The sequence below is a fragment of the Salmo salar genome, chromosome 10 (assembly GCF_965601325.2).
Source record: "Salmo salar chromosome 10, fSalSal1, whole genome shotgun sequence".
NCBI classification, from domain to species: domain Eukaryota; kingdom Metazoa; phylum Chordata; class Actinopteri; order Salmoniformes; family Salmonidae; genus Salmo; species Salmo salar.
Genome location: NC_138300.1, coordinates 126,075,136 through 126,086,307, shown reverse-complemented (window position 1 = coordinate 126,086,307; position 11,172 = coordinate 126,075,136). Strand labels below are relative to the sequence as shown.

General features: G+C 44.3%; 1 protein-coding gene and 5 non-coding genes across 7 annotated transcripts; all 6 read right to left on the bottom strand.

The window, feature by feature from the left end:
* Window positions 1-355: 355 nt before the first annotated feature.
* Window positions 356-10,799, bottom strand: LOC106561854 (large ribosomal subunit protein uL4A). 2 transcript variants are annotated; one of them, XM_014126120.3, is made up of 10 exons: window positions 10,713-10,799; window positions 9,861-10,032; window positions 9,540-9,646; window positions 8,914-9,052; window positions 6,268-6,392; window positions 5,854-5,983; window positions 5,503-5,659; window positions 3,967-4,050; window positions 3,499-3,619; window positions 356-482 (listed from the first exon to the last, which is right to left on the bottom strand). In XM_014126120.3, the coding sequence occupies exons 1-10, from the start codon at window positions 10,713-10,715 to the stop codon at window positions 423-425; spliced, it is 1,098 nt and encodes a 365-aa protein (XP_013981595.2). In that variant the 5' UTR covers window positions 10,716-10,799; the 3' UTR covers window positions 356-422. The 2 variants fall into 2 exon arrangements, with proteins under 2 accessions (XP_013981595.2, XP_013981596.2); XM_014126121.3 differs by having other exon boundaries at window positions 10,488-10,757.
* On the bottom strand, window positions 4,173-4,240 carry LOC123724979 (small nucleolar RNA SNORD18). Its single transcript, XR_006757456.1, has one exon. It is a non-coding gene; the product is annotated as a small nucleolar RNA SNORD18 (small nucleolar RNA).
* LOC123724977 (small nucleolar RNA SNORD18) lies at window positions 6,099-6,166 on the bottom strand. The gene has a single exon (XR_006757454.1). It is a non-coding gene; the product is annotated as a small nucleolar RNA SNORD18 (small nucleolar RNA).
* On the bottom strand, window positions 9,192-9,290 carry LOC123724982 (small nucleolar RNA SNORD16). Its single transcript, XR_006757459.1, has one exon. It is a non-coding gene; the product is annotated as a small nucleolar RNA SNORD16 (small nucleolar RNA).
* Window positions 9,727-9,795, bottom strand: LOC123724978 (small nucleolar RNA SNORD18). Its single transcript, XR_006757455.1, has one exon. It is a non-coding gene; the product is annotated as a small nucleolar RNA SNORD18 (small nucleolar RNA).
* Window positions 10,154-10,252, bottom strand: LOC123724981 (small nucleolar RNA SNORD16). The gene has a single exon (XR_006757458.1). It is a non-coding gene; the product is annotated as a small nucleolar RNA SNORD16 (small nucleolar RNA).
* Window positions 10,800-11,172: the final 373 nt, after the last annotated feature.

The window sequence follows — 11,172 nt, the reverse complement described above, 5'->3', positions numbered from 1 at the left end:
AGAAACTTACCCAGCAGAATCATGGTTATTGACACCATGGAGATATTGGTCAGAAAATGTAGCTCAATGCAGGGATGGGGTATGCCACTGTACTCCACATTTTTGCAGTATTTCAATCTTCTCGATATATCAGTGTGGATAAAGGTCAAGAGTACAGTTGCATATCACACCCCTACATCAAAGTAGGTTTTCAGAACGATTTGTTGGGCCAGTAACCGAAAAAAAAAAATCTGTCATTCTGCCCGAGCAAGGCAGTTAACCCGTTGTTCCCCGGGAGCAGAAGACGTGGATGTCATTAAGGCAGTCCTCCGCACCTCTCCGATTCTCCGAAAGAAATACAAGTCCAAATGGATGATTGTTTTTCTATACATTTTATTTGAAACCATCTCTGAACACCAGTCTGTTAGAAGAGACGAGCTGCTTTATGCCTTGGCTGGGGCCTTTGACAGCTTCTTCTTAGGCTTCAGCATCTTGGCCTTGATCTGGGAAGAAAGAGAGCAGGAAGGTAATGTTTAGTATCATTTATATTGTGTATCTACTTCACTTGCTTTGGCCATGTTAACCTCTCTGGGGTAGGGGGCAGTATTTTGACATCCGGATGAAAAGCGTGCCCAAAGTAAACTGCCTGTTACTCAGGCCCAGAAGTTAGGATTAGGATAGAAAATACAAAAGTTTCTAAAACAGTTAAAATAATGTCTGCGTATAACAGAACTAATTTGGCAGGCGAAACCCCGAGGACAAACCATCCAGGGGGAAAAGAATTAAGGTCATGGGATTTTCCAATGGATTTCTATGGGAGAGCTGATTTATTAGGGCCCAGATTGCAGTTCCTATGGCTTCCACTAGATGTCAACAGTCGTTAGAAATTGTTTGATGTTTTTCTTTTGAGAAATGAAGAAGTAGTCCTATTCATTGTAAGTGTCACTCCAGGTGGACTGTTTTGGTGCACATGGACTGGAGCACGCTTCACGTTGTTTTTATCCGGTATTAGAAAGTTTATTCTGTCTTAAATTATTGATTATTTACATTTTAGGGTACCGGAGGTTGATTAGGAAAGTTGTTTGAAATGTTTGGACCAAGTTTACAGGTAATTTATTAGATACTTTGTAGGCATGTTGGGCGAGTTGAAACCGGTGTATTTCTGAATCTAACGCGCCAAATAAATGGACATTTTTGGGACATAAAGGACATTATCAAACAAAAAGGACCATTTGCGATGTTACTGGGACATTTTGGAGTGCTAACAGAAGATCAAAAGGTAAGGCATTTATTATATCGCCATTTCTGACTTCTGTGGCGCACCTGCCTGGTTGAAATATGTTTCATGTGTTTGTATGCGGGGCGCTGTCCTCAGATAATCACATGGTCTGCTTTCGCCGTAAAGCCTTTTAGAAATCTTACAGTGGCTGGATTAACAAGAAGTTAAGCTTTATTTTGATGTATAACATTTTCAAGAATGTTAAATATTTGAATTTTGCGCTCTGCAATTACACCGGATGTTGGCCAGGTGGGACGCTACTGTCCCACCTGCCCATATGAAGTTAACATGCTTCCCCATGCCAATAAAGCTCTTACATTGAATTGAGAGAGTGCGGGGGCCGCTGGAGAGAGACTTGTCATTAGGACAATATAGGATATTGATGTAGGGGTGGGTCAATTTCAATGTATGAATAGAGGTGATAGATTTGTATTTATTTAACTAGGCAAGTCAGAAGCAGGGATTTCTGATAATACAGAAGGTTGTTCTACTACGTCACATTATTTAGGTGCAATGGGGAGGGAGTATTTCACAGGCTTTAATCAGAACTTCTGTTAACCTGTTAGGGCTAGGGGGCAGTATTGACACGGCTGGATAAAAAAAACATACCCGATTTAATCTGGTTACCACTCCTACCCAGTAACTAGAATATGCATATACTTATTATATATGGATAGAAAACACCCTAAATTTTCTAAAACTGTTTGAATGGTGTCTGTGAGTATAACAGAACTCATTTGGCAGGCAAAACCCTGAGACAGATTCTGACAGGAAGTGGATACCTGATGTGTTGTATTACCTTTAAACCTATGCCATTGAAAAACACAGGGGCTGAGGAATTGCTTCCTGGCACTTCCTATTGCTTCCACTAGATGTCACCAGCCTTTACAAAGTGTTTTGAGTCTTCTGGAGGGAGATCTGACCGAACAAGAGCCATGGAACGATGATGGCCCATTAGACACCTGGAGCGCGAGTTCATGTTGGGTACCCTCGTTCCAATACGTTATAAAAGAGTATGCATTCGTCCACCTTGAATATTATTCATGTTCTGGTTAAAAAAGGCCCTAATGATTTATGCTATACAACGTTTGACATGTTTGAATGAACGTAAATATATTTTTTCCCCTCGTTCATGACGAGAAGTCCGGCTGGCTTAGATCATGTGCTAACAAGACGGAGATTTTTGGACATAAATGATGAGCTTTTTTGAACAAAACTACATTCGTTATGGACCTGTGATACCTGGAAGTGACATCTGATGAAGAGAATCAAAGGTAATGGATTATTTACATAGTATTTTCGATTTTAGATCTCCCCAACATGACGTCTAGTCTGTATCGCAACGCGTATTTTTCTGGGCGCAGTGCTCAGATTATTGCAAAGTGTGATTTCCCAGTAAGGTTATTTTTAAAATCTGGCAAGTTGATTGCGTTCAAGAGATGTAAATCTATAATTCTTTAAATGACAATATAATATTTTACCAATGTTTTCTAATTTTAATTATTTAATTTGTGACGCTGACTTGACTGCCGGTTATTGGAGGGAAAGGATTTCCTCAACATCAATGCCATAGTAAAACGCTGTTTTTGGATATAAATATGAACTTGATAGAACTAAAAATGCATGTATTGTCTAACATAATGTCCTAGGAGTGTCATCTGATGGAGATTGTAAAAGGTTAGTGCATCATTTTAGCTGGTTTTATGGTTTTGGTGACCCTGTCTTTGACTTGACAAAACATTACACACAACTCTTGTAAATGTACTGTCCTAACATACTCTAAATTTATGCTTTCGCCGTAAAACCTTTTTGAAATCGTAAAACGTGGTTAGATTAAGGAGATGTTTATCTTTCAAAGGGTGTAAAATAGTTGTATGTTTGAAAAATTTGAATTTTGACATTTATTTGGATTCAAATTTGCCGCTCTTGAAATGCACCTGCTGTTGATGGAGTGCACCACAGGTGGCACGCTAGCGTCCCACCTAGCCCATAGAGGTTAAGATATCAGGAAACAGGGACAAAAGTGGAAGCTCCGTGTAGAATTAAATAGCTCCTTCTGTTACTGACCACTCCCTGCACTACAGACATTTATAATTTGGGGGTTGTTTCGCCAGACAGATTAAGCCCAGTCCTAGACTAAAACTCCAGGACTAGGCCTACTGGTTAACCAGTCTCCCTAATTATACAGGCCTTCATATGCAACTGAGAGCCCTAGTCGGCCATTTTGGTGGTCTACTCACAGCCGGGTCATGCAGCAGGATGGCTTGACGTCTGGCTGTCTTGGCGTAGGGGTTCAGCTTCATCATTATTCTCAGGTTCTTCAAAGGGTTCTTCTTCAGGACTCTGCGCCTGATCTTCTTGCTGTGAGGAGACCAGACAGGTTCAAGAGGGGGGGGGGGGGGGGGGGGTCAAATCTAGCAGCATTGTGTGAACCTTCATGTTGATGGTAGCATCCCAAATGGAACACTTCGCTACATAGTGCACTACTTTAGACCTGAGCCCAATTGGCCCCGATCAACAGTAGTGCATTATGGGGAATAGGGTCATTCGGGATGCAGCCTATTGGAATGGCTCAGGACTTCCATTCAAAATCAGGATTCAGAAACACGGACCTGAAGTGGAACCTCATGTCACAGTGGAGGACAATGCAGCACATCCTACTACAGTACCCATAATGCTCTGTACAATATAAAGTGAGCAGGTCTTACTTTGGTGCACGAAGTGCTTTCTGGATCTCCTCACTCTTCAGAATCCTGCTCAGATCTGTGTTGGTCATCTTGTGCATGGGCAGACTGGAGGGGGGAGACAGGACAGAGGTCAGACGGGACAGAGGTCAGACTACAACTGGCAGAACCTCTAAGGTTGTTAGGGAGTAGCATGTGGTTTAGCAACAGACCATTAGAGCATTTCATTAAAACTCAGAACTTCTGGTAGATATCAGGATTCAGAAACACGGACCGAAGTGGAAGCTCATCACTGTAGAAATTAAATCGCTCTCAAAATCTGTTACTAACCAACACACTGAAGGCCAGTCCTTGAGCACCTCAACTCGTTGTTGCCCCGGACAAGCACACCTGATTCAGCTGGCCAAGTAACCAAGCCCTCAGAGTTGAATCGGGCAAGTTTGTTCAGGGATACAACAACAAAAAAAGCTTTGTTGGGGGTTCTGGAGGACTGAGCTGGGGTAACACTACATGATGCCCAACCGGTTAACATCACTAACTAGTTCAAATGACGAACTTCAATTTCAACCAGTTTTAACCAACTAGGAAGATAAGGCCCAATAGTAAGTTCACTCTATACACTGGTGGAGATCTGAGGACACGTCCCAAGCCAGAACCGCCGGTGTGCCAACATCTGTAGCCCAAACCGTTGAGAAGCTGCCAAACTAACTGGACCCCACTGAGGAAAGGGGATGTTCAACGAACACCGGTACCGGATTAAAATAAATAAAAGTATGAAGGTAGTTTACCTACCGCAAAAGGGCATTGTGCAAATAAATAACGGTTATTCCACTATCCCAACAAACAATATTCTATTACCTGGGAGAGTATTCTTTTGAGACAAAGTAGGTTTATTTTAACAAAGAACTACATTCAACATGTTTATAAAAACAGTTTTATGAGTGTGCCTCATTAAAGTGTACAGTAGCTGGATGTTATTGTCAGTCAAAGCCGTGTTACAGTCAGAGAGTGTGTTAAGTGGGAGACTATTTAAAATGACTGAATTAGGTTGGCTAAATGAGGCTGCAATGATCAACCAACACGTAGGCTGTTTCATATGTAGTTGATGTAGACGAGGGCGCAGTAAAATAGCCTCGATACTGTAGCTCGCTTTAGAACGATTTGATGCCCCCGCTCCCCTCACCTCTCCCAGGCCCCCGCTCCTTCTGCTGAAACCAGCCGCACCCCCTATGTAAACAGAGCACCGCCCACAACGCCATACACGGGGTCTGCAGTTGTAAGGCTGTACTGACAAATTCTCAAACGACGGAAGCTGGCTTATGGTAGAGGAATGAACATTCAATTCTCTGGCAACAGCTCTGGTGGACATTCCTGCAGGCACCATGCCAATTGCACTGCGCCCTCAACTTGACTTCGTGGCATTGTGTTGTGACAAAAACCACACATTTTAGAGCAGCTTTATTGTCCCCCAGCACAAGGTGCACCTGTGTAATGATCATGCTTTGTAATCAGCATCTTAATATGCCACACCCTGTCATGTGTAACCCTGGTTTTACTGACTTGTAGTCCACCTTGAGAGAGGCAGATTTGCGCCAGGTTCCGTAGAGCTGGTCCAGTTTACGGAAGGCGGATTCGGTCCAGATACAGAAGCGGCCGACATGGCCACCGGGGGCGAGCCTGAGCAGGTTCAGCTTGTTCACGTTCTGTAGGGTGATGCCTGGTCGAGGGGTGGGAGGACATGTACAGTTTAGTATCGACAAAAAGGCACTTAGTGAGTTATACAAAGAGACCCAAACTCCCATTTTCTACACAGTTGCATCTACAGCCAGACTGTTTCCTTTTGAAAAGAAGAGCTACATTGGGTAATTTAGAGTGGAGAGTAGGAGTAAGAGAGAACGAGCCAGTACTTACCAGGGATGTTTCTGAAGGCCTTGGTAACACCTTGGTCTTGGTTGTAGATGATGCACGGTCCTTTGCGTTGGATACGCCTGCGATTCCTCATCTTACCTTTACCAGCTCGCATGCGCTGTGACGCGTACACCTGCACACACACACACACAGGACACACACACACACACACACAGAGAGGACACATTTATCTCAGCCACTAAGAACATCCAATTTCACCACCACGCAATGGCTGCAGCCTATTGGAATGGCTCAGGACTTCCATTCAAATCAGGATTCAGAAACACGGACCTGAAGTGGAACCTCATCACGGCATCATTTCACTCATAAGACCAGGAAAAGTTCACATCGACCAGTATTAACGCTAGCTACAGTATTAACCCTAGCTACAGTATTAACCCTAGCTACAGTATTAACCTTTTTGATGTCGTTCCAGGCGTTGAGTTTCTTCAGCAGTAGCACGGCCTCTTTAGTCTTCTTGTAACCCTCCACTTTATCGTCGACTACCAGTGGAACCTCTGGGATCTCCTCTATACGGTGTCCTGAAGGAGGGGAGGCCCTCTGGTTAGAGATCTATAGCCATCTAGCTCCACAAGTACCATCTAGCGCCACAACTATCATCTTGTACAGTGAGAGACATGCACTTTTGATCGTCACGTCCACTAGCCTAGTGGTTAGAGGGGAGGCAGGTAGCCTAGTGGTTAGAGGGGAGGCAGGTAGCCTAGTGGTTAGAGGGGAGGCAGGTAGCCTAGTGGTTAGAGGAGAGGCAGGTAGCCTAGTGGTTAGAGGAGGAGGCAGGTAGCCTAGTGGTTAGAGGGGAGGCAGGTAGCCTAGTGGTTAGAGGGGGGAGGCAGGTAGCCTAGTGGTTAGAGGGGGGAGGCAGGTAGCCTAGTGGTTAGAGGGGGGAGGCAGGTAGCCTAGTGGTTAGAGGGGGGAGGCAGGTAGCCTAGTGGTTAGAGGGGGGAGGCAGGTAGCCTAGTGGTTAGAGGGGGGAGGCAGGTAGCCTAGTGGTTAGAGGGGGGAGGCAGGTAGCCTAGTGGTTAGAGGGGGGAGGCAGGTAGCCTAGTGGTTAGAGGGGGGAGGCAGGTAGCCTAGTGGTTAGAGGGGGGAGGCAGGTAGCCTAGTGGTTAGAGGGGGGAGGCAGGTAGCCTAGTGGTTAGAGGGGGGAGGCAGGTAGCCTAGTGGTTAGAGGGGGGAGGCAGGTAGCCTAGTGGTTAGAGGGGAGGCAGGTAGCCTAGTGGTTAGAGGGGAGGCAGGTAGCCTAGTGGTTAGAGGGGAGGCAGGTAGCCTAGTGGTTAGAGGGGAGGCAGGTAGCCTAGTGGTTAGAGGGGAGGCAGGTAGCCTAGTGGTTAGAGGGGAGGCAGGTAGCCTAGTGGTTAGAGGGGGGAGGCAGGTAGCCTAGTGGTTAGAGGGGGGAGGCAGGTAGCCTAGTGGTTAGAGGGGAGGCAGGTAGCCTAGTGGTTAGAGGGGAGGCAGGTAGCCTAGTGGTTAGAGGGGAGGCAGGTAGCCTAGTGGTTAGAGGGGAGGCAGGTAGCCTAGTGGTTAGAGGGGAGGCAGGTAGCCTAGTGGTTAGAGGGGAGGCAGGTAGCCTAGTGGTTAGAGGGGAGGCAGGAAGCCTAGTGGTTAGAGCGTTGGACTAGTAACCGAAAGGTTTCAAGTTTAAATCCCCCCAGCTGACAAGGTACAAATCTGTCGTTCTGCCCCTGAACAGGCAGTTAACCCACTGTTCCTAGGCTGTCAACGAAAATAAGAATTTGTTAACTTCTCTAGGGTAGGGGACAGTATTTATCACGTCCGAATGAAAAGCGTGCCCAGAGTAAACTGCCTGCTATTCAGGCCCAGAAGCTACGATATGCATATTATTAGTAGATTTGGATAGGAAACACTGAAGTTTCTAAAACTGATTGAATGATGTCTGTGAGTATAACAGAACTGATACGGCAGACAAACCTGAGAAAAATCCAACCAGGAAGTGGGAAATCTGAGGTTTGTAGTTTTTCAAGTGATTGCCTATCCAATATAGGGTGTAAATGGGGTCCGATTGCACTTCCTAAGGCTTCCACTAGATGTCAACAGTCTTTAGAATGTTGTTTCAAGCTTCTATTGTGAAAGGGGAGCGAATAAGACCAGTCACAGTAGATGGCTCAGCTGAAAGCCTTTAGTTATTGATCGAGCGCGGCCGTGAGCACGAGCTCCATTCCCTTTCCTTTCTAATGACAAAGGAATTGGCCGGTTGGAAGATTATTGAAGAATTATGATAAAAACATCCTAAAGATTGATTATATACATCGTTTGACACGTTTCTATGAACTGTAATGGAACTTTTCCGACTTTGTCTGGACTTGGTGCTCGCGCTTTGTGCATTTGGATTGTGAACTAAACGCACAAACAAAAAGGAGGTATTTACATAAAGATTAACTTTATGGAACATTTGTGGATCTAGGATTCCTGGGAGTGCATTCTGATGAAGATCAAAGGTAAGTGAATATTTATAATGCTATTTCTGACCTACTGACTCCACAACATGGCGGGTATCTGTATGGCTTGTTTTGGTGGCTGAGCGCTGTCCTCAGATAATCGCATGGTACGCTTTCACCGTAAAGCCTTTTTGAAATTGGACACTGTGGTTGGATTAACAAGAAGTTTTTAAAATGGTGTATAATACTTGTATGTTGGAGGAATTTTAATTATGAGATTTGTTTGAATTTGGCGCCCTGCAATTTCACTGGCTGTTGTCGAGGTGGGACGCTAGCATCCCACAAATCCCAGAGGTTAACCCACTGTTCCTAGGCCTTCATTGAAAAGAAGAAATTGTTCTTAAGTGACTTGCCTAGTTAAATAAAGTTAAAATAAAAATAAACTCTGGGGAAGCTGAAAAGGGGCCCCTTGCCAAAATCCTGAACTCTTAATAGCCTGTGATTTCTTAAATACAGAAGTTGTCTAGCAACAAGAGTCTTACCTAAAAATGATTACCTGTATAAAAGGTTAAATAAAAACATATTTACACATGGTAAGAAGACTAAGCTATGCAGTGAGTACAACAGAGCATGGTGGGCAGCATACCTTTTGACATGACAAGTGCAGGCAGAGCAGACGCAGCCAGGGCGGAGCAGATGGCGTAACGCTTCTGGGTAGTGTTGATCCTGCGGTGCCAGCGGCGCCACGTCTTGGTGGGGGCGAACATGCGGCCTCCACGACACATCTACAGTTACGTTAAGGAACGGCTAAACAACACATTGAAATCGGCATCTTCTTGGCCAGTTTACCAAACATTAAGTGGTCTTTAGTCTGGGACCTTAATCTGTGTCCGGGAAACCAGCCCTAAATGCGTTTGAGTGCCTTGCTCAGACTTCAGGGTCGTCAGCCACTTGTGCCAGCATACGACATCAGGCATAATGTCACTGTTCACAGTGTAGGACGCAAATTACACCATCACTGCAAGCCCGTTAATGTCTAGTCCACCTCAGCATGCCTTAACCACCAGGGCTTCGTTCATTAGACAACAAACTGATCAACACCAAAACAGTGTGGTGCCACCTGTACTCGTCCAATCAGAAACTAATTAACTCTACAAAATGTTTAGTTACAATGAGCCATAATGAACACAACCCCAGTAGCACATTTGTACCCGTTACAGACATGGCAAGATTAATAGGAAATGTTTAATTCTGTCTGTCAGAGAAGGATACATTTCCGAAGGCTCCCTGACCGGAGCGGTGGGTACCACCTCCTCTCACACGAGGAATACGAGCCACAGCTCTGCCTGTACCCCAGGACTCCGCGCTCGTCTGATGACCTGGAACCCAGAGTGCATTACAACCTGTCCTCTATACACATCAAAATAGCCTGCTATTGGTTTTATGGTACAGATGAAAGCCCTTCAGAACTTCTAGTATAATCACTGCTTTCAGAAACACGGACCGAAGTGTAAACTCATCATTGAACCTTGTAACCTGTCTCCAAAAAGCAATGTTTATTTGATTGAATACATGCTGAAAACACTCACTCACCGGCCAGTTTGCTGACAGCATAGGGCTGACGGCTGTTCTTGCACATGTTGGTGTGCACAAAGTTGACAATGTCCGGGCGGATGGGAGCCTTGAACACCGCAGGCATCACCACATTTAGGCCTGAACTCTCTCCTTTCTCGGAGTAGATAGAGATTAAAGGCCGGGCACAAGCCTGAGGAAGACAAAGGTCAGGGAAATCTGATTAATCCTGCAGTAGGTTATAATGTACCTAATCGCATGTTGATAGTTATCTGAAATGTTTAACTTTAGCCAACATAGCCAGTTTATAATCTTGCTCAGACTCAGTCGTCGTCATTCACTTGCGCCAGCATGTGACAGTAGGCATCTGTCGACTGATTGCAAAGTAGGACGCAAATTACACCATCATAGCAAGGAAATGTAGTTAAGTACCGCAATATCAAAGTAAAATTACGACCTAGTGGCAGGATCCCTTGGCTAGCTAATTAGCCGCTATGTTAGTAGGTACTAACCAAATAATGTGAGCTTTGGATGCGTTATAAGTGGGTAACTAGCTAGATAGTAAACCTTTAGCTCGAGCTAATGTTTTACTAAGAACATATTCACAACAGTTACATGAAGAAAGGTATACTGGTTTACGAATCTCACCTATAACTGAGCAAACCCGGCCTGTGGTTGTAAGGACAGTACATGTGACCCGGCTAGAAACCGTCCAACATGTCTCCAGCTTCGTTCAGATCCGACATGGAATAAGTTAAACGGCCTTGGAAAGTTTTCATCGAGACAACTGTTCGGGTTTGGGACTATAACTTGCTCACTAACGTTGACGCCAAATTGTATATGCAACTGAAATAAATTATCCTGGATTCTCACCATTTTATTATTTGTGTTTCGGCTCCCTGTGAACCACGCTGCTCACTCAGCGGAAGTCACGGTAGAAAAGGAAGTTGGTAATACAACTCACACGGTTATATGCTTCCGACGTCGTCACACTTCCGGTAACTTAAACGTTAAATAAATGCAATACTATAGAGGCAAATGTTTCTATTTTAAATCAATATATATTCCTTCAATAAAAATATTGATATTGAAAAACTATACAACGGCGAAAACAACTTTCATAAATGGGACAATCTAGGTCTCTACTGCGCAATACGGCGGAGGAAACAAAGACGGTGACCGGACTACTTTCGGGATAGTAATTTATTTTTTATAATTAAATATAGTTACATGTGACAAAATACTTATTTTGTCTTACAAGTGAAATAGTTATTGATAAAAATAAAAAAAATAAAAATGTATTCAAATACAGATCAACAATTTACATTCTTAC